At 43.1% G+C, this 23,311-nt stretch overlaps 1 protein-coding gene across 1 annotated transcript; it reads left to right on the forward strand.

Annotated features, from left to right (window-relative positions):
- The first annotated feature begins 1,523 nt into the window (after positions 1 to 1,523).
- Positions 1,524 to 21,730, forward strand: ZNF287 (zinc finger protein 287). The gene is made up of 6 exons (XM_043583191.1): positions 1,524 to 1,628; positions 3,076 to 3,676; positions 4,308 to 4,408; positions 6,749 to 6,875; positions 7,360 to 7,446; positions 15,574 to 21,730. The coding sequence occupies exons 2-6, from the start codon at positions 3,274 to 3,276 to the stop codon at positions 17,139 to 17,141; spliced, it is 2,286 nt and encodes a 761-aa protein (XP_043439126.1). The 5' UTR covers positions 1,524 to 1,628; positions 3,076 to 3,273; the 3' UTR covers positions 17,142 to 21,730.
- Positions 21,731 to 23,311: the final 1,581 nt, after the last annotated feature.

Below are 23,311 nucleotides of genomic sequence, written 5' to 3' on the forward strand. Positions count from 1 at the left end.
ATCAGAGAAACCTCAATTCTGCTTTTAAAAAGGGCCTTTCGGGGTGCCTGGGTGGTTCAGTCGGTTAAGCGTCCGACTTCGGCTCAGGTCACGATCTCGCAGTCCGTGAGTTTGAGCCCCGCGTCCGGCTCTGGGCTGATGGCTCAGAGCCTGGAGCCTGCTTCCGGTTCTGTGTCTCCCTCTCTCTCTGCCCCTCCCCCGTTCATGCTCTGTCTCTCTCTGTTTTAAAAATAAATAAGCGTTAAAAAAAATTAAAAAATAAAATAAAATAAAAAGGGCCTTTCAACTGATTGAATCAGGCCCACCCAATTTATCTAGGATAATGTCCCCTCCTTAATTCAACTGAGTTTGTGGACTTTAACCACATCTACAGAATACCGTTACAGCAACACCTAAATTCGTGTTTCGCTGAATATCCGGAGACTGTAGCCTAGCCAAGTGGACACATCAAAGACCATCACATTCCCCAGTTTCTTTTTGTTCAAATGTGCCTATTGTGGTAATATTAAGACTCTATGACACTCCTCCCGTCAAGAGATGGAATCTACATTTGCCTCTACTTGATTCTGCACAGACTTATGACTGCTTTGATCAAATGTGTAACAGAAGTGATGCTATGTGACTTCCAAAGCTATGTCGTCATCAGCCATGAAGATTTCTTATTCACTAGAACATGTGCTCTTGAAGCCCAGAGACGCCATGTAAGAAATCCAACGAGCCTGAGTCCTTCACATGGAAAAGGCCACTGTGTTCAAATCCAAACTGAGCTCATCCTTAAGCCATCTCAGCCCATCCATAATACATGTAAGTGAAGAGGCCATCTTGGAAATGGACCCTTCCTGCCATCAAATCATCTCCACTGAGCCCCCAGACACAGTGGAGCAGTGAAGAGCCGTGCCCACTGTTCCCCTTCCAAATTCTTTACCAATGAAATCCATGAGCATAATAAAATGGTTGTTCTTTAAAACCATTTAGTTTTGGGTGGTTTGCCAACACAGCAGTAGACAACAGGAACACCTGGAATGTTTTTCTATCCTTTTATTTTCAAGGGTTTTATGGGGGTTTGTTGTGTCTCTATAAACAACACGCTCTCTATCCCTTTTTCCGATCTGAGTCTCAAGATCAGATTCCTTAGGAGGGACTCAGAACATTTAAGAGTGAATGTGTACACACAGTAAAGCCCGAAAACGCACTTTGGGTTGTTCTACCTTTAGACCCACATCTTGTCTGCCCATCCTTCCTGTAGGAACTCTGGCACCAGGTTTTCTCTAGTTAATTAGCACGGAGCTTTAACCACCCATCCGCAGCCGCCTCGCCCAGATGCTAGCTGCTCCCCGACCTCCCAGTCATCTACCAGACCTGCTTCTGACCAGGGAAACTTTAAAGTTCCCTTCAGACCCTTGCAGCCTAAACGAGCAAGTCGCAGTGATGGGTGGAGGAGGTTACCATGGAGACAGGTCCAAGGAATGAGGCTCCGGCGGGAGGGAGGGCCGGGACGCGGCTTCCGATTGGCTCAGCGGGCGCGCAGCGTTCTCCTTGCGCACATGCGCAGTGGCGCTGAGGCGAGGTCGCGGCGGAGCCGAGGCGCGGCGCGTTCCGGGCCAGGCTTCTCGGGAGCGGGCTGGAAGGTGAGGCTCCCGGCCGAGACACGTCGTGCTTTCCGGGTTAGGGAAGTGGCGGAGCCAGAGGCCCCTCTGCAGCGCGGGGCTGAGCTCGCCACGCAGGCGCCCGCGCCCCCGCCGCCATTGTTGCCCCGGGCCTCTCGGGCCGCTCCGGCTGCGCGTCCGCCGGGTCCCCGCGACAGGTAATGATGTCGAGGGCGCCGGGCGCGAGTGTCCGCGCGGTCAGGCCGGAGCCCCAGCCCGTCCACGCGCGGGAGCCCGTGCTCGCGGCCTGCGGAGAAGACGAACGCGGGGTGGAGGTTGCTGTGGGGGGCCCGGTCCCAGCTCAGCGCGTCGTCGGGTCCCCACTCGCTCCCCCGCTGCCCGCGACCCCCCGGCCGAAGAGGTGTTAGGGAGACCCGACCGGGAAGGGCAGGCGACGGGTGAGGCCGGCGCGTCTCCCCTGCAGGGCCTGGTACACAGTTGGCTTTGGTTACACGACTGAGCTTTGAGGAGGGCTCAGAACTGGGGCCCGCGGACAGGTGGTGTCCGTGCTCCAGGTCTGGCCTGTTCCGAGGTTTTCTTCGGGAATCCCGGTTTCATATTTATTCCTAAGGAATTGTCTCCTGTAGAAGCATTTAAAAGGGCTTCAAATCACACCAGCCTCTTCTACTCCCCCCCCCCCGCCCCCCGTCCTACCGGCTAGTCTCCCCAGCCCTCTGATAGCTAAAAGCTAGAATAGTCTGGCATTAATATGCAAAGCAGGTAAATGGCTTGCCCTTTTTTCCTTGACAGTTTCCTAGGGAACCTTGAGCACTTTATTAAGAAGAAATTCTCAGGTATCGTTCTAAGTACCTAATAGATTCGCTCTGTTGTTCTTGAGAGGTAGTTCCGTCCTTTACAGCTTCTGTAAGTAACAGAAAAATACTGAAGCTTTCTTGCCCCCTCTGTAAAAGTTTAATTTCTTTTTCAACAAGTTAGAAGTTTGATCTGTTGTTTGGCTCATGATCCAGGTCTTTGCTTTTATGACCACCTTTTTTTTTTTTTTTTAATTCTTTAGAAATATTTTTTTTAAATGTTTATTACTGAGAAAGAGACAGAGCGCGGGTAGGGGAGGAGCAGAGAGAGAGGGAGACACAATCCACAGCAGGCTCCAGGCTCTGAGCTGTCAGCACAGAGCCGACACGGGGCTCTAACTCAGGAGCCAGCCGTGAGGTCATGACCTGAGCCCAAGTCAGACACTTAACCAACTGAGCCACCCAGGTGCCCCTCTGTTACCACCTTTTGATGGCAGTCCCATCCGCTGTCCCCAACAGATTGCACTTATACAAATCTAAGGATGTAGGGGAGGAAGACCAAGGTAAAGTCCGATTGTGTTTATCTGCGCAGACTGAGTAGGCGATCTCTGTTGGTGTATGCGCATAGCAAAGAGCACCAGGAATTCTTGACTTTGTGGTCTGTTCTTGTGTTTTAGGGTCTCTTAACCATCCCTGCAAGTTCTGGGCTCCAAATTTGTAACTAAGGCTGCTGACTCTACCTTGACCTTGTTCTGCCCCTGGCTGCAGCAGCCCTTGAGAGAATGTCTTTGTGGCTCTAGCATGAGACTTCAAGCAGTTGGCTCACTACTGGAAAAATAAAGGATACTGCCAGACTGACCTTCCTGTCTGTAGCAATGTTCTCCCCGTGCAAGAGGATGACCAGTTCTTCACGCTCCCAAATCCTTCTAATGTGGAAGCCAGACAAGGTTCAGAGTGGACCCCACAATGTGGAGAAGGAAACGCATGCTTTGAGACTCTTGCGTGACACTGAGACCTGTCGACAGAATTTTCGAAATTTCCCATATCCAGGCATAGCTGGTCCTCGAAAGGCATTGAATCAACTCCGAGAGCTCTGCCTTAAATGGTTAAGACCTGAGATTCGCTCCAAGGAACAAATCTTGGAGCTGCTGGTGCTAGAGCAGTTCCTGACCATCCTGCCTGGGGAGGTTAGGACGTGGGTGAAGTCCCAGTACCCAGAGAGCAGTGAGGAAGTGGTGACTCTGGTGGAGGATTTGACTCAGATTCTAGAAGAGGAAGGTGAGGATTGTAGGGCAGAGAGGGGAAGAGTCCTGGGTGGTTGGAGAAGACTAACCGGGACTGTCACAGAGCAGCCCTTCAAAGAAACCGGCGAGAGCAGAGCTCAGTGAGTGAGAACACACTTGAACGTGCGCCCCGTCCTGCCTGGTGTGCCCCTGCCAGACTGCTGGAGACCACACACACATATTACCCGAAGGCTTAAACCAAATTACCCCTGTGGGAGCCCTCAGGAATTTCACCTGCAGAGGTTTGAACCATTCTGCAAAGAAACCATTTGCTTTTGTGAATCAGGTTTTACAATAACATGCTTGCAGAAAGGTAGAAAAGGGTCCAGAAAACATTTCCTTGTTCAGACACAACACACAAAATTTACATCACATGATGCTTTAGTAGAAAATTGTGAATTTAGTACGTATCCTTAGCCATCCCAGAACAGACTTGTTTTTGAAGCCTGGTTTGACATCTTAGGACAAATCATCGGCCCTTCCCTCTGCTTCTTTGAAGTGTGGGTGCTAGTTTTGGTTTCTTTCTCACTTCTCACTGTAGGAAAGTGTAGGCATCTATCTGGTGAAGAATTTCGTAGGCTGTTCAAACAGGACTAATCTCCATCACGGTCTCCCTTCTTCCCTAGCTGCTCCTCAGCATTCTGCCCTTCCCCAAGAGACCCCAGAGGAAGACCCCAAAGGAAGACCTGCTTTCCAGGCAGGATGGTTAAATGACTTGGTGACCAAAGTAAGTGTTGGTTTCTTCTGTGATTTTAAAATGGCTTATTAAGAGGTGTATGTATGAGGACGTTTTCTGTCCTGGCCCTGTAACTTCTTTGCCTCCTAAAGCCCAATCTAGGACTTAAACATCAGTTTCTCTCTTTAAATCCACCCTGTTTGTTAAGGTAAGTGACTGCCCTGTGTAGGAAATAGGCTCCCCAGAGCCTTCCCCAGATATGCCCTTCCTCACTTTTCGACTGTAAGGCAACAACCATAGAGGTTAAGGGATTGACCTCCACAGCCAGATGATCAGATTGGTTCGTGGTTCTGAACCTGTGATTTGGAGCAAGATACTTGACCACACTTGGCCTGAATTATTAAACTCTAATAAATAGCATTTACCTGTTAGATTGGGAGGATTAAATACTATGCGACTTGTGGTTAGCCTGGACTACAGTAAGCCATCAATAAGCAGTGTTGCTAATGTTATTTTTCTCATTAACAAGTAATTAAAGGCCATGTGTTTCGTGGTATAATGTTGATCGTAAGTCTGTTACGTCAGGCCATCTTAAGAGAAAGTTTTACTGTAAAAATACACACCTGACACTGGCAGCCTGGGGCCTGCTTCGGATTCTGTGTCTCTCTCTCTCTACCTCTCCTCTGCTCGTGCTGTCTCTCTCTCTCTCTCTCTCTCTCTCTCTCTCTCTCTCTCCAAAATAAATGTTTAAACATCACTTTTGTACATACACATTAAAATCAGGCAGATGTTAAGATGAAATAAAAGATTCCATGCACAGGGGCGCCTGGGTGTCTCAGTCAGTTAAGCGTCAACTCTTGGTCTCAGCTCAGGTCATGATCTCATGGCTCATGTGTTCGAGCCCTGGGCTCTATGCTGCTACCATGGAGCCTGCTTGGGATTCTCTCTCTCCCTCTCTCTGCTCCTCCCCTACTCACTCTCTCTTTCTCTCTCTCTCTCTCAAAATAAACTTAAAAGCAAAAAAAGATTCCCCACCCCCAAAATTTAAGATATCTAGGACTAAGCATAATATAAATTTTATAGTACATCCATATCGTGTATCATTCTGTAAGACATGAAAGAAGCTTTAAATACTATAAATCGTCTGTTCTCCCGAAATTATAAATTGAAAATGTTATTCGAAAACCCAATATAATTTTTTTAAGAAACGTAAAGTTCATTTGAAAGACATGGAGAAGTAATCAGTTTTGTGTAACAAAAGGAAGAAAAGAGCCAAGAGGAATACTAACCTTGCCAGCTTGAGAAATGTATCTAAAAGTATAACAGTTCAACAGTGTGAGTTTTGGTCCCAGTTTTAAAGATTTTTAGATGTTTTTTAATGTTTATTTATTTATTTTGAGAGAGAGGGTGGGTGGGCAGAGAGAGAGAATCCCAGGCTATCCGCACAGAGCCCAAGGCAGGGCTCCAACTCAACAACCAGGAGATCATGACCTGAGCCAAAATCAAGAGTCAGATGCTTCACCGACTGAGCCACCCAGGCGCTCCTAAAGGTTTTGTTTTTCAGGAATCTCTACACCCAATGTGGGGCTCAAACTTAGACATCTGAGATCAAGAGTCAATAGGCTCTACCTAGTGAGCCAGGCAGGTACACTTCATGTATGTATGAAACTACATACATTCATATATACACTTCCCAGCTCTATCCACTGGAAGCAATGGTACCCATAATACCATTCAGTTTTATTTTGAAAAGGAAGGAAGAGCTCTGCATTTCATCGTAGGACACACAAATATAGCTTAAAGTTTCAAATTACAGCACATTGAATTCTTTCTTCTTTTTTAGAGAGAAAGACAGCATGCACACTCGTGTGAGCAAGGGAGGAGGGGCAGAGGAAGAGGGAGTCATGGAGGGTGAGAGAGAGAGAGAGAGAGAGAATCTTCAGTGGGTGGGCTCAACGTCCAGTGCAGAGCCCCACACAGGGCTCGATCTCACAAGAAATCATGACCTGAGTCGAAATCAAGAGTCTGACGCTTAACCGACTGAGCCACCCAGGCGCCCCAATAACACACTGAATTCTTGAGGCAAAGCTCAAAAAAGCACAACCATTCAAGGGTGTCGTCTTCGTAAAGCCCTTTCTTCTTTAAGATGCGGTCACCAACGCATGCGCCAGGGCCAGCCGAAAATGTGATGATAAATTCTGCTTTATTTTCAGACTCCCCTGTAGGACCATTCAGGTGTTCTCATCCATAACTCGGGTGAGGGTGTTAACTAGACCTTCAGGGTCTTACTGAGGCTCAAGATTGTGCGAGTCCCCTCACCACACACACACTTGGCATTTTCACTGTCCTCATTCTACCAGTTCTTGAACCAGGTTATATTGGATGTTTTAGGAATCAATGACATTCAAAGATGTGGCTGTGGATATCACCCAGGAGGACTGGGAGATCATGCGTCCTGTACAGAAGGAATTGTACAAGACTGTGACATTACAGAACTACTGGAACATGGTTTCTCTGGGTAAGCATCATCTACGCCCGCTCCTGCCAGCGTACCCTCCAAGTCTCCTTTCCTCTCTTGTTAAAAATGGGTCGGTCTCTAAAGTACTTTGCTAAGAATGGGGCCTAGAGGTGAGCGTGCTCATCCCGTTCAGGCACAGAAATGTTTTCCCTTTTCCCAAATAAAAGGTTTCTAAGTGAAGGATCATTGAAAACTGTGATGCCCGGCTTCCCTGGGCTTCCACACAGCACTGCGCCTTGCCCATTTCCTACCTTTCCTATGATCTCCTCCCGCCATGATCTCTATGCACATATCCTCTTGGGTGGCAGGAAATGTTCATTGTAGCTCTGGAAAGGACGGTGATCTAATTCTCCCACTGCATCCTGTCCGTGAACCATTGTTTTCCTGTAGAAGTCTGTCCTCACAAATAAGTAGAAGTCAGGTAATAAAATTCGAACAACCGTTTATCTCCGGGATAAAACTCCTTCTGTTTCCTCATGAACAGGACTGACCGTGTACCGACCAACTGTGATTCCCATGTTGGAAGAACCATGGATGGTGATAAAAGAAATCTTAGAAGGCCCTAGTCCAGGTGAGAGCACAGCTGGCGTGGGATTGTTTGTCCTTCAGAGCCTGACTGCAGTGAGATCTGTTTTTTAAGTATGGCCAAGGCATCCCCACAAAGACATCCCAGCCTGTCAAGGGCACTGAACTGTTCGGCGTTGCTTCCTGACAGATGCCATTTTCAGGAAGAGACACAGTTTATTTATTTTGAGAGAGACAACACAAGCAGGGCAGGAGCAGAGGGAGAGAGAGAGAATCCCAAGTAGGCTCCGCACTGTCAGTGCAGAGCCCAGTGCGGGGCCTGATCCTGCGAACCACAAGATCATGATCTGAGCCTAAATCCAGAGTTGCACGCTCAACAGATGGAGCCACCCAGGGACCCCTCCCGCCCTCCTTTTTAAGCATACATGAATATCCCTAAGATTTGAAGTTTCAAACCTTCTTTTTAAATTTCTTTTATTCTGTTTCACCAGCAAACCCCTGTAGCCTCCTGCCTCCACTTTCCTAACTTACTCTATTTTCTAATTTAAAAATGTATAAATTCAGAAGATTCAAAAACGTTCTTTCGTTGTATAGCACGTTCACCCAGTTCCTGCTTCTCCCAGCACCCAACAACTGGTGCTTGTTTCTAGTTGTTTCTGTTAAGGTGTTTTGTTTGCGTATCAAGTCAATATAAAAAGGGCTTCTTCTCAGGGCGCCTGGGTGGCTCTGTCATCAGTAAAGCGTCTGACTTCGGCTTAGGTCATGATCTCGCAGTCCACGAGTTTGAGCCCAGGCCCTGTGTCAGGTTCTGCTGACGGCTCAGAGCCTGGAGCCTGCTTCAGATTCTGTCTCCCTCTCTGTCTGCCCCTCCCCTGCTCGCCCTCTGTCTCTCTCTGTCTCTTTCTCTCTCTCTCTCTCAAAAACAAATAAACATTTAGGAAAAAAAAAATTTTTTGTAATGTCTTCTCCATTTTCTAACAGAAATGGTAGCAAAGTACACACAGTTTTGTACTTTGCTTTTGTTTACTTAAAAGTATATCTAGGGGCACTTGGGGAGGCTCAGTCAGTTGAGCGTCTGACTCTTGATTTCTGCTCAGGTCCAGGTCCCAGGGTCGTGGGGTCAAGCCCCACGTCAGGCTTCACACGTGAAGCCTGCTTGAGATTCTCTCTCTCCTGCTCTGTCCCTCCATCCCCCAGCCCTCTCTCTCTCTCTCTCTCTCTCAAAAAAACATTTTTTTAAGTATATCTTGAAAAGTGTTCCAAGTGAGGATATAAAGAACTTCCTCATTGTTTTTTTTTTTAAATGTCTGCATCACATTTTATTGTGTGTCTCTTAAATTATTGAACCTGTTTCTTGTTGATGGGCTTTTTGGTGTTCCCATTCCTGCCTTCCTCCGCAAGAACTTCAAACCTACAGAAAAGTTGCAGAATCAGTACATTGAACACCTGTGTAATTGTCACCTGGAACTACCAGCTACCATTATTTAGCCACTTCTGCTTTTTATCTCTACACACACACACACACACACACACACACACTTTGCTTTTGCAAAGAACCATCTGAAAGTTAGTTGTTGCAGGGATCATGACATCCCCCCCACGTATTTCTGCATGTATCTCCCATTCTTCGACATAGGCTCATCGTTCTCTCCCCTCACATATTTCACACTTATACAAGATGTGTATCTTGTATAGTCCCGTATTCAGACTTCCCCCACTGTCCCCAAATATCATGCAGTTTTTCTCCCCCTTCCGGGATCTCCTGTCAGGAATCCTGTGCTCCACTTAGTTATCCTGTGTCTTTAGTCCCTTTTAGTCTAGAATTGTTCTCCGCCTTTCCTTTTCTTTCTTTTCTTTTTGTTTGTTTTCTCATTTCTTTTCTGTTTTCTTTTCTCTTTCCTTCCTACCTTCCTTGGAGCATTTTTTGAAGGATCCAGGCCAGGTTTTTTTTAATATATTTTTTAATGTTTATTTATTTTTGAGAGAGAGAGAGAGAAACAGAGTGTGAGCAGGGGAGGGGCAGAGAGACAGGGAGGCACAGAATCCAAAGCAGGCTCCAGGCTCCGAGCTGTCAGCACAGAGCCCGACATGAGGCTCGAACCCACAGAGCATGAGATCATGACCTGAGCTGAAGTTGGATGCTTAACTGACTGTGCCACCCAGGCACCTCAGGCCAGGTTTTTTTTAGAATGACCCACAATGTAGATTTGCCTGATTGTTTCCTTATGTTTAGATTCAGATCAAATATTCTTACCAAAACAACCTCAGGTGTGTACTTTGCATTGCCATTTGTCTCATTAGTGATACTCGTTTTGCTTAAGGTGCTGTTGGCCAGATCTCTCCATTTTAAAGGTGCAGGGTTTTTTTCTTTATAATCAGTAAGCAATCTGTGGAGTGATACTTAAGAGGCCACATGACTATTCTATTCCCTGGTAATATTTTATTTAAGCATTTTTGGCCTCCATTGTTGATTCTTGCTTTATCGTATTGCTGGTTGCAAGATGGTGATTTTCCGATTCAGTCCGCTCTTCTCAAGGATTACTAGCATTCTCCTGTAAAGCACAGTTCTTCTTCTGTCTCATTTTTATGTGTACATAGCACTGTAGACTAATGGAATTTTTCCAACTACAGGGTGTTATTAGTCCACTAATTCCTGGTTTGTTTTGTTTTTTATTTTTCATGCTCATTTGTCCCCAATTTGGGTAATAGGAGCCCTGCAAACCAAGTCCAGTGTCCTTTAGACAGGTCCCCATTAGTCTTTAATCCTTCCCTTGCTTTCTAGCACAACAGAATGTTCTTTTGACTCACCTTGTGCCTACCTTAGACCTGGAGGCTCTCCAAAGTACCCTGGTTCATTTTGATAGGGAATAGTACTTAGAAACCAGAATGTGGGCAGGAAGTGTGCTCACTACTGTGGGTACCGTTGCTTCCAGTGGATAGAGCTGGGAAGTATGCATATGTATGTATGTGGTTCTCTTAATCACGAGTTCACGCTGATAACTCTAACTGATATCCAGCACCGCAAGGCTATTCCGTCTTGTATTTCCTTTTCCATACGGTGAACAACCTGGTTCTCAAGAGCACTAGTATATATTGATTCGCCCTGTCATGTAACACACAGAGAAATGGTTTCAGAATTAGGTCACTACCTATCACTACCAATAACAAACTGGGTAACATTCAAAATTTCTTCAAAGTCCTTTCTATCCTTAAAGTATATCCCACTAAGGGTATACAGAATACTAAGTTCAAAAGTTCCTTCAGTTCTTTCCTTTTAGCTGTCTTAAGGGTTTGCTGTACAGCTTAAGGGTTTGTTTGACTCTATTTGTATTCAGTTTTAGTGTTTTCTTGTTTTCTGGTTTTTAATCTTCCATTTTTGAGTATGTAGAAACATTAACTTGGTTCAGAAGTCAAAACTGTGTAGAAAGGTATATGCTCCCATCCCTTCTGCTCTGTTCCAATCTACCCCCTATTTATTTCTGGTTTTTCCTTCCGTGTTTCTCTTTGCAAATAGAAATCATAAAGATATTCTTACGTGTCGTCCTGTCTACAAGAGAAGTGCACTAGACTCTTGATTCTTGCTTGTCTATTGCCTTTTTTTTTTTTTTAAGTCACTGACTTCTAATACTTGTTAACTTACCTGGCCATTAGATATTTTAAGGGTCACGCTATTTGAAAAGCTAATTCTTCTCATAATTTATAGCAGAATGACCTATATATACCTATAGCACAGAACGTGCGTCTACTACAGTAAATTCTTCGTGGAATGATTTTGGCACACTCTAGACACTGAGAAAATATGCATGACATAATGGAAGTGAGCCTGAACTAGAAGTCAGGATAGTCTTCTGGAGGGTACTACCAGTCTGGGACCGCTTGTTTTTTTAATGTTTATTTATTTTTGAGAGAGAGAGCGTGCGTGTGTGAGGGGCAAAGAGAGAGGGAGACACAGAATGTAAAGCAGCCTCCAGGCTCTGAGCTGTCGAACTCACGTATTGCGAGATCATGACCCGAGCTGAAGCAGGACGCTTAACTGACTGAGCCACCCAGGCGCCCCTGGGATCACTTTAATTTGAACTTGAGAAGTTTTTTAGATTGACTTTCAGGTAGCATGCATTGGCACTGTAAATTCACAAGAGGGGACAGTTTATGGTTATGTATTTTAGGAGGAGAATTTTCTTCTTCCAAAGAGCACCAAGGCTGAGAAAAGATTATGTAGAAGTGAGGGTTTTTTTTTTTTTTTTTTAAGTTTTGTTTGGTTTTTCTAGCCAGTCCTTCAGCAGAGTGTAATCCTCTATGCTCAGGAGTCCTGTGAGCACCCCCTCCTTGTTAGGGTCTCAGGCTTTGTTTTTTGGCCCTTGGGCCCTTGCCCCTCAAAATGGAAGTGTAAGGTCAGTAAACAGATGGAGGAGCTGTCTCCGTCAGCTCTTGCTGATTTCCTGTCTCCCTGCTTTTGCCTGAGTTTTGGCCTCTGAGGATTTTCCTTTCTTACTAGCGTAGAGATACATCATAAGTTGAGCCTTTGGTTTGGATACCTGATTAGTCATGCTTCAGGAAACGGAAACTTTGACAATTCACAAATAGAACAATAGTATTGGTCTTCACTGGCCACTCCTGTCTCAGAACTTTGATAGTTGTTTATTCAGGACCTATAGCCATTCTTTCAGGTTCCACTCCAATCCTACCTCCCCCTGAAGCTTTCTTTGGTTACCTAAGTCAACACTGATCTCATCTGCTAGAAGTATTGCACCATTTTTTGGCCCTGTTGACTAGACACTCAGCACTTCCAACCGACCCTTTCCGGTTAAATACATAGATTTAAGCACAGTTTAATAACATGGGTTTTTGAATTTCCGGTAAGCTGATTGGTTTTAAAATGTATATTATATCCATTTCTTCATGGTCATGATTCAGCCTTGTTATTTTAAGCTTGTTCTCGCTTTAGTACTTTTCAGGTATACGGTGCACTCTGCCATAGACTGTCCGGTTTCCTGGAATCAGAATGAAACTCAGCTTCTGGTCCTCTCATTTGTGTGTGTGTGCCTGCACGCCTCTACCTGTACAGTCCCTTAACGTTCTCATTTTGTTCTTTTGGACGGGAGAGTGACAAATCCTGGTTTGAGAGAGTTGTGTTTAAATATTTTTGTTATATAAAAATAATATAACTACATCCTAGTACTAAATAGCAATAAAAGTCATATATCCAATTTATTGAAAATTGGAAAGTATTTTTTAAAAACCTGTAATCTTGTTAGCACTTTGATATTTGTCTAGTTCCAGTGCATTTTCATGCTAGTTATGATACTACTTTTTTCATTTAACATCACTCCCAAGCATTTTCTAATGTCAACTATGATGTTTGTGTTTGAATCAAAGTAATAAAAGTCATTTGTAAATTCAGTCAGTACAAGGAAGGAAAATGAAGTATTTGTCTACCTCTCCTCACCCATTACCAGGATTTTCACCCCTTAGATTGTTACTCTCTGTGTATGTGTATCTATATTACATATAGCACATCCTTACACAGAGTGGATCTTGCTCTACATAATGTGTCCTATACACCCTTACATGTCAATGTATGTGAACCTACCTAGTTATCTTTATCAGTTATCAATATTCCATTATCCCTACTCTCGTCATTTATTGACTGATGGCAGCTCTTTTTTTTTTTTTATTTTTTTTTTTTTAACATTATTTTTGAGACAGAGAGAGACAGAGCATGAACGGGGGGAGGGCCAGAGAGAGAGGGAGACACAGAATCTGAAGCAGGCTCCAGGCTCTGAGCTGTCAGCGCAGAGCCCGATGCGAGGCTTGAACTCACGGACCGTGAGATCGTGACCCAAGCGAAGTCGGACGCTCAACCGACTGAGCCACCCAGGCGCCCCGATTGATGGCAGCTCTTATTTTTAATGACTGCATATGAGTCTATGGAATGGATATATTAAGGTTTCTTTTATTTTTATTTTTTTTTAATATATTTATTTTTGAGAGAGGGAGAGAGCGCGCACAGGAGAGGGGCAGAGAGAGAGGGAGACACAGAATCTGAAGCAGGCTCCAGGCTCTGAGCCGTCAGCACAGAGCCTGATGTGGGGCTCAAACTCGTGAACTGTGAGATCATGACCTGAGCCGAAGTCAGATGCTCAATCAAGTGAGCCACCCAGGCGCCCCATTTGTAAGGTTTTTATACTTTGGTCTGCATCTTAGAAAGTTTCTGAACTACCCGGCATCACTTTTGCTATATTATAAAATCCATATTTGATTATATTCCATTACACAATTCTTAATATTTGGAAGTCCTATGTTTTTTACCTGATTTCAAGGGAAAAAGATACCATAATTTAAATTTGTTTTACACCCTCCTGCTGGAAACAATAGGCGTCAGTACCTATGATTGCTTTGCAGCTAGGTTTGAAGTCAGGGGTTTTTGTTGTTGTTGTTTACTTTGTTTTTGTGTGTATGTGTATGCTTTCATTTGGTTCACCTTTTTACAACAAATTATTGTCATTTATTCCAGCAATTCAGTTGAGTGGGCACCATATCAAGTCTTGGGCCATTTGCTGAAGGAAGCATAAAAGAAGCATAAGCCTTTCCCAGAGTTTGTGTCTAAGTTGGAAATAAAAGAAACACACAAAGTTCTGAAGTAATAATGCAAGGCCAAGTGCTGAATGGCCCCAACATTATATATGGTTGAATCATGAGACTGCTGGTATTTCAGTCATGTTGACCTATAGAAAGGCAAGCTCATATGATTCAAGCTAATGTGTACTTTAGGATTTCTGGAAGGACAAACAGCAGCTGGGCCGTACCATTGTTTTAATGGGTAGAGAAGTTACCTTAAGAGAATGCGTAAGTCTGGTTTTCATATGGCCCCCGTATGAGGTGCTATGAGGAAGTAGCTTGAAGTTACGTGGAGAATTTAAATGTTAAGCTAACTATGCAGTTTGGTAGAAGATACAGTAGAATAGGCAAAGCTGGATTATTTAGGGACAGAATATGTCAAGTGGAGGTATTTTGAACTTTTTAAACGTTTCTCCTTTAAGCCACTGGTCCTCAAACCTTAGTGCACATCAGAACCGCTTGGAGGGCTTCCTGAAACAGGTGGCTCAGCCCTACCTCCAAAGTTTCTGATGGGGCTTGTCTGGATGGGCGCCAGTTTAACACACTCCCAGGTGATAGTGATCCGCTTATGCTGCCGGTCTGGGGACTGTACCTTGAGAACTATTACTAGGAGAGATTTACTAGAGATGTTTGAGCCTGGAGAGCACTCCATGGAATTGCTTTTGGAATATTATGTAGGATTGTGCTGAGCAGGCTGGGAGGAGTTAATGAGAGTTAGCATCTACTTTATACGAATCAGTCCATGAAGTGAGGCCACGTTATCCCAAGTCTTACTAGTGTTTTCACTTCTCGTAATCCTGTCACCTGACCTAACCTATTTTATTGCACTGTGCCCATGTTGAATAGTGAGGAACCTCTCCTTTTTCAACGGTTTGGTCTTCCGGTTTTCTGCAGTCACTTGTCCCAAGTTTTGTTTTGTTTTGTTTTGTTTTGTTTTGTTTTGTTTTGTTTTTTAAGATCGTATTTATTGAGGTGCCTGGGTGGCTCAGTTGGTTAAGCGTCCGATTCTTGATTTCGGCTCAGGTCATGATCTCACGGTTTGTGACTTCAGGTCTAGCATTGGGCTCTGCCCTGACAGTTCGGAGCCTGCTTGGGATTCTCTCTCCCTCTGTCTCTGCCCCTCCTCACTCGTACTCTTTCTCTTTCTAAATAAAATAATTTTTAAAAACTTAAATAAGGATTGTATAATAAAATTAAAATAATAATTGTAAAATTATAATAAAACCTTTATTTCTTTTTAGAGAAGTGGGGAAGGGTAGAGGGAGAGAGAGACTCTTAAGCAGGCTCCCCACCCAGCACAGAGCCTAATGTGGGGCTCGATCTCACCACCCTGAGATCATGACCTGAGCTGAAATCAAGAGTCGGTTGCTCGACTAACTGAGCCACCCAGGCGCCCCTCTCTTTTCCCAAGCTTTAAGTACCACATTGTGAGGTTGTCCAGGCCATAGTCTTTTTAGGCATTTTATTCCCATTCAGTATCTTGTTTCTGTTTTGGCAGTTTCCTTTCTCCAAATAGAGGATAACTTTTTATATTTTTATATTCTTTTTATTTCAGAGTGGAAAACAGAAGCCCAAGAGTGTACTCCAGTTACAGATACTTCTAAGTTCACAAAGACTGGTACTCAGACCATCAAGTTGGAGGAACCATATGACTACGATGACAGATTAGAGAGGCAAGCAGCAGATACCTTCAGGAAAATTCCCACCAGCGGAAGAAACTCCCCTTTGAAGTCCGTCCTCTCACAAGAAGATGACCCTATGGAAGAGTGTCTTAGTAAATATGATATATATAGAAATAGTTTTGAAAAGCATTCAAACCTAATTATTCAGTTTGGTACCCAATCAGATAATAAAACTATGTATGATGAAGGCAGGGCAACCTTCAATCATGTCTCATATGGTATTGTACATAGAAAGATATACCCTGGAGAGAAGCCTTATAAGTGTAACGTGTGTGGCAAAAAGTTTAGGAAGAACCCGTCCTTCGTGAAACACCAAAGTACCCATGCCAAAGAAAAATCTCATGAATGTGAAGAATGTGGGAAAGAGTTTAGGCATATCTCATCCCTTATTGCACATCAGAGAATGCATACTGGAGAAAAACCATACGAATGCCACCAGTGTGGTAAAGCCTTCAGCCAGCGTGCACACCTTACCATACATCAGAGAATTCATACTGGAGAGAAACCCTATAAGTGTGATGACTGCGGAAAAGACTTCAGTCAGCGTGCACACCTGACTATACATCAAAGGACACATACTGGAGAGAAACCATATAAGTGCTTGGAATGTGGTAAAACCTTCAGCCACAGTTCATCGCTGATTAATCATCAGCGAGTTCACACCGGTGAAAAACCTTACATATGCAACGAGTGTGGGAAAACTTTCAGTCAGAGTACACACCTTCTTCAGCATCAAAAAATACATACCGGGAAGAAACCGTATAAATGCAATGAGTGTTGGAAAGTGTTTAGTCAGAGTACTTACCTTATTCGACATCAGAGAATTCATTCCGGAGAGAAGTGTTATAAATGTAATGAATGTGGAAAAGCCTTTGCTCATTCCTCGACTCTCATTCAACACCAGACTACTCACACTGGAGAGAAATCCTATATATGTAAGATATGCGGAAAAGCCTTCAGCCAGAGTGCAAACCTCACTCAACACCACAGAACACACACTGGGGAGAAACCGTATAAATGCAGCGTGTGTGGAAAAGCATTCAGCCAGAGCGTACACCTTACTCAGCATCAAAGAATTCATAATGGAGAAAAACCCTTCAAATGCAATATATGTGGGAAAGCATATAGACAGGGTGCCAATCTCACTCAACATCAGCGGATTCATACCGGAGAGAAGCCGTATAAGTGTAATGAATGTGGGAAAGCTTTTATTTATTCCTCGTCACTTAATCAACATCAGAGAACTCATACTGGAGAACGGCCCTATAAATGTAATGAATGTGATAAAGATTTTAGCCAGCGAACATGCCTTATTCAACACCAGAGAATTCACACAGGAGAGAAGCCCTATGCATGCCGTATATGTGGTAAAACCTTCACCCAGAGTACGAACCTCATTCAGCATCAGCGTGTTCATACTGGTGCCAGACATCATAATTAATGGATGTGGCAGATGACTTCACTTAGGTTTTACAGTTCACCCGAATTTTATTTTGTGCTCCGTTAAAACATTATTCAAAAGAAGTGCAATATATGTTAGATATCAGCAGAAGTATCAAAAGAAGTATCAGAATTAGTAATGTGGATATAAGCTATTTAAATTTAATGTGAAATTTAAAAAGAAAACTTTATTCACTTCTTAACCTTTATTTGATACTAGTCCAATTCATTCCAGAGAGAAACCCAATCTGTAACTCATCAACTCTTAGTGTATTTGAAGTACTTCTTAGTGAGACCTTATGAATGTAACTTGGGAAAGCTTCCATCAAGTAGGGATTTCACACTAGCAAGGAATCTTGGGAGAGTTGAAAAAGCTGCTTTAAGGCCTTTATTACTTCCCAGCTTTGAAGCCTTAAATACATACGGGGTTCCCTTCCCTTTTCCTATGAATGCCATAACTGCCATGTGGAGCCAGTAGGTTTGCAAAATATATACAGTGGAAAGTATCTTTTTAATTTCTATGTGACAACTGTGTAATTACATTTTCCTTTATTGAAATATTCAAGGAAGAGAAGCTTAATGAAACATGATCTGTTAGGATAACTAATGTATATATAACCTTTAGACGTGTACAAATTAAACAGGCAAAAATTAAACACCCATCCTTAAATTCACCTTTAAAACATATTAGCCTTAGTGTCACTAGGTTTTGACATCTGTCATCCTAAAGGAAAAAATAAGAAAGTTACCTTTTTTTTTTCCACCTGACTCCTAAACTCATAACTTGAGGTTCCCCTGTGGCTATTTTGCCATAGAAAGCCCATTTCCATTGAGACCCATTTCTCGAGTGCCTACTGTGCTCAGGGCCCAGACTTCCCAACTGGATCTTCACAGGGCTTGTGCTGAAAACCACAGCTGATTTAACAGAAAGCTTACTAAAGTAGTGAAATGTGACAAAGGACATGGTCTTAACTATTAAGTACTGTCACAGAATGACATAGGAAGCATACTAAAATGGGTTGCCAAATGCGATGCCATATCCCAAGACAAAGCAGTAGTGAAAGCAGCTATTTACATAGTGTGAGGGAAAAACAAGTCATGGAAAACAGATTTAAGTTCACTACAGAAAGCGGGTCAGGGAAAAAAATCAAGGGTGAAAACTTAGCAGTGAAGAAAGAATACACGGGTAACTTCCAACATGAACTATTGTCGGACTTGGGTTACCTCAGAAAGTAAGAGTGGCTGATTAAGACCAAATTCAGCCTGTTTAGAAGAAAGAACTAAAAATGAAGCAACTGATTTTAAAGGAATAATTGGAATTGGTTCTTTTTCATGCATGTAAGTAAAATAGGGATTACTCTTAAAATGTCAGAAAACATTTACTGGGAAAAGCATTGATGCAGAAACTGTCATTGATGCAACAATCACTAGGCAATATTAACTAAGTTTGTGGGGTCCTGAACATAAAAGGAAAACAGGCAGAAATGCAAATAGAAACAGGTAAAGATACTATTGTGCTTAATATACACAGCATTCCACGATCAGAATACAAGACCATATTCTGAGAGCTGAGATTTCATCTTGCTCTTCATTGTTTCTTCAGTGCCTTGCGTGTAGGTTGTGGTCGATCTGTGTCGGTTGAATTAATAAGTAGGTAAGTTAGAATTGAGTAATAAGGTATAATTAACGGATATGGAAGGAAGGTGCTTGAATTTAAAATACTTTTGTGCACACATACGAAGAAATACTTAACAAATACTGGTCATTCGCTGGGTAAGAGGAACTACTTAAAATTGAAGAATCAGAATTCTTAACAGTGGGGATATTCCTAAAGAAATCGTGGGACGTCATTGCACAGGAAGTTTTCCTGAGCTAGATGAAGAAAAACTGATCTAAATTCTGGTGCCATAAATACCATTTTAAGCATATGATTGACCATTGCAGTCTCGTTTGGATGTTACTGTTGATAGCAGACGTCCTGCAGACAGGTGCCGAAGGAAAGACCTGGGGTGCTAGCATCTTCAAGGCTTTCTTGTTGAGTGTTTTCTTCAAGAAGCTACTGCTTTCCCTTGTCTTCACCTCAGTTAACCCTGATGTCATGGAATCATCCTTCACAAAGTATAGATTGTCTTCAGGTTGCATAATACTCGAGTTAGGCTTACGCCATAGTTACCATGTTAGAAATAACTGTTGTACTTAAGATGCAATTTTTATTTATAATGCCACTTCAAATCTTACACAACACTTTTTCCCCTCCTGGCATGAATGTGTGGAGTATTGCAGTCCATAGCGCCTTTTTTCGCTTTAATTTGTATTTCCTGCCTTTGTTTTATGTAAATAATGCATTTATAAAGTCTTCCACTGATACGCTGAGGCAATGGATGCCCTTAGACAGTAACAGAATAGCGGAGAGTCATGGATCTTTGTGTATTTTTCCCACTTTTTACAGTTGTCTGATCCACATGTAATTCAAGTTTTTTGGGTTTTTTTTTTTTTAGCAGATAGTCTTATTTTCCACAACTTTTTATTACAAAGATGTTGAAATATACAGAAAAGTTAATAATAAAATGAACAGTATATCTACCACCTAGCTTTAAAATTTTAACATTTTTTACTGAACGACTGGAAAGTTACTTAGATGTGACATTTCACCCCTAAATACTTCAGCTTGCATCTCATAAAAATAAGGACTTTCACATTACCACATACATTACATACCTTGAAAAATGAATAAGAATTCTCTAATCTTTAATGTTTCATGTTTAAATTTTCCCTGCTGATCCCAACAAGTTTCACACATTATGTTCAATGACTATGTCTGTTTCATCTGTCCAGGTGTCTCCACTTCTGATTTTCTCTAGGACTTTTTTTTTTTTTTTTTTTTTTAATAAAGCAGGTCAGTTGTAGAATGTCTCACATTCAGGATTTAACGGATTGTTTACATATGGTTTATCTTGTTCCTGTACCCCCTGTGGCTTCTGTAAATTAGTATTTATGGCCAAAGCCTTGATTGGATTCAGGTTAAATATACATGTTTAATATTAACACTTCACCGATGTGTCTCCTGTTGCATCAAATCAAAAGTCTTATTAGTATCTGGTTGACCATCCGTGATGTGAATCATGGTAATCACCGTATCTTCCCAATGTGCAGATGTGTTTTTTCCGTTGCAGTTAATCCGGACTGACGCTGACAGGGTGTGGATAGCTTGTTCAAGAACTTTTCACCTGGTACTTGTAGTACCCAGTGATGACGATCGTTCCCCAAATCAGTTATTTCATTAAGATTGGCAAAACGGCAATTTTCTATCATTCTCTCAACGTTTCCTGATGCGTAAGTCTGTATGGCAGAGCTTTCTGTCATTTGGAAGTGCACTAGAGGCAAGGTGCTACTTAAATTCTTTACTTACCAGTTTTCAGAGTGAGGAGTTGGCAGTGATGACAGATTATTCCATGTGTTTACGTCAATCATGGCCATTGTTTCTGTTGCTCAAATTGTCCCACATGTGGCCAGTTGGAACCCTTCCAGTAGCTCTTATGTCCCTTGTCATTCCTTCTCTAGCCTTTGGGGACTTCATTGCCTTCTGACACAAGAGATCTCAGGTTCAATGCCCCAGATATGGAATGAGCCATGTCTCCCGCAATCCCTGGCTAAGTCAGCAACTATTTAGAAACCAAGATCTGGACGCTAGGTATGCTGGTTGCTGCTGGGGTGTCATTAGCAGGTAGCCTTTGGGTCTTAACCATTCAACTTAGTTCTTGTAAAGGCAACTCTTTGCACTCATTTCATCAGTTACAGAATCTCTAAGAGCCGTCATTACATACTGGGACAAACTGGGGAGCAAACAACTTAGCCTTTTAAGCATACGACTAAACTGGAGAGGATGGAAGTGATATGTATACTAGAAAGCAGCAAGCGCAACCCCAAGAGGTCTTGTACCAGGACCAGCAGAGTTTAAGGAAGGGAGCATGTCAGTTAATACGTGGTACCTAGTATGTGTTAACTATTACATGTCTTGGTAATTCATGTATTTATAAGCTAATCATCTTTCCCATCACATTCCTTAAAGCAGGTTTCTGATAAGATCTAAATCTGAACCCTGAGGATCTGTTTCCTGCAAATCTAAGTGCTAGTTTTTCTTGCTAAACTTTTATTTGGTCTTCAAAACTAAGAGTGTTAGGTTTCATTCTTCAACTGTATCTTCTGGTATCGATTCACTTGCATGTGCCTGTAAATGTGCTTAGTCCTCTATTTTGTTACTCTCTTCCTGGCTCTATATTTCACTACAGTTACTAGCCCCTTGGAACACTGTAGCCATTAAGAATGGCAAGCATGTGCACTACAGTGATCTGTGTAAATATGTGTGTGAACTCGCAAGCAACGCCAAGTCCTCTGTATGGATGGGGAAAGTGATACCCATGATGCTGAAGTGTCTTGCCTGAGGTCATACAGTCCTACAGCGACAGAATAAGGGTCCAGACCCATGCCTCCAGCACTTAGTTGAATTCTTCCTGTAAAATTAAGGCTAATGGAAATCCCGAGCACAAACAGTATGTACCTACAATTTTATAAAACTGTATTTTGATGAGATTAGAGCATGGAAAGTTTATTTTTGTCTCCCCTTCTCTATAGTTTCCTAAATTCAGATCTTTCAATGAGACTAGCCCCATCAAGAATGCACTCCTCTCTACCCTCACTTCAGTTTTGGTCTCCCACCCAGATCTTTCCCCAGCTTCAGAACCATATAGTCAATGTTATCATCTGGAACTATCTCAAAAGTACCTTCAGTGGTTTAATCTAAAACAGAACTTTCATCCCCAAATCTCTATGTTAATTCACGGTAACTTTGAGAGGCTAGTTCACCTGTAGTTACAATCCTATTGGCTTTACTTTCCATGTGTTCCAGTCCAGTCTCTTCTCTATTCCCACGGCCACTACCTCATTTCAGGCTTTTAATCAGCTTTCGTTTTGACTTTCATAACCAGGTAAATGTTCATCCTGCCCCTGATCTACCCCTTTCAGTGTATCTGCCACACTTTGCTCAAGTCATGTGAAAACGTGTGAGGCCACCACATAACAGCTCTGCAGGTTGAGTAGTGCATTTGACCACGTCGCCATTTGCTCGACACGCTACGATATCCTCTCATTGTCAACGGCAGTGGATTCTCACTCTTAGCTGCACATTGAAACGACCTGGGGAGCTTCTACAATTACCAACGCCCGGGCCCCACGTCGAGGGATATTGACTTACTTCATTTGGGATGGAGAATTATCCATCTGAATTATCAGTATTCAATTCCCCAGGTGATTCTAATGTCTTAAAGTGCAGCAAGGGCAGAAGCAGGAATTCCAGTGATTCGGAGGAGAAATGGTGGTTGCAGCAGAGGTGGTAAGAAGTGACCCAACCCAGGATGTATTTTGAAAGTAGAGTCTCTAGAACTTGCTAAGGATTTGGATTGGGAGTGAGGGGCATCAAGAGTGACTATCTTAGGGGCACTTGAGTGGCTCAGTTGGTAGAGCATGCAGCTCTGGACCTCGGGGTCGTGAGTTTGAGCGCCACGATGGGGGCAGAAGTGACTTAAAAAAAATAAAAAACCTTCAGAAGAATGACCATCTTTCCAACTAGAATATATGCTCCTAACAAGGCAGAAGGCTCTATTAGACTCATTTCTGTAGCTCCACAGATGGGCCCAGATGAGTTCCAGCACAAACAGTGGGCTGCCTTACAGGAAAGCAACGCTGAGTTGGGGGAATCACTACTTTTATAGCGAATTGTAACCAAACATGCTCTTTGCCTTCCCTGACCCCCTCCAGCCCCTGCTTTGCCTGTTTGCTTGCTGTGAACACAAGGCTGAGAAATGGCCCAGGTAAAGCACGATTAAGACCTCGCAATCTTGGCATACCCAACAGGAACACCTAGGGAAGTGCAGGGTCCTTGGCATATCGCCTCTCCCGATATTGTCCATTCTAGTGTAGAAGAGGGGAAATCTCCCACCAAGAATTCGGGGGCGGTTAGGGCTTATATGTAGGAAGGACAGAAACTCAAAAGAAGTTGCCTGTTTCAAGACTGCAGAGTAGAGGTCTTTCCCTGAAGAAAAATCTTTGGTCATCCCAAATCTGATCCATAGGCAGAGGTTGAAAAGTAATGATCTCACTCCGCGGTACACTGAT

Source organism: Prionailurus bengalensis, chromosome E1, assembly GCF_016509475.1.
Source record: "Prionailurus bengalensis isolate Pbe53 chromosome E1, Fcat_Pben_1.1_paternal_pri, whole genome shotgun sequence".
NCBI lineage: Eukaryota > Metazoa > Chordata > Mammalia > Carnivora > Felidae > Prionailurus > Prionailurus bengalensis.

Bases quoted from the DNA above. Each gene is read 5' to 3' on its own strand.
- ZNF287 (XM_043583191.1), top strand. From the start codon at position 3,274: ATGTTCTCCCCGTGCAAGAGGATGACCAGTTCTTCACGCTCCCAAATC. The intron at 3,677-4,307 runs GTGAGGATTGTA...CTTCTTCCCTAG, and splicing joins TCAGATTCTAGAAGAGGAAG to CTGCTCCTCAGCATTCTGCC. The intron at 6,876-7,359 runs GTAAGCATCATC...CCTCATGAACAG, and splicing joins CTGGAACATGGTTTCTCTGG to GACTGACCGTGTACCGACCA.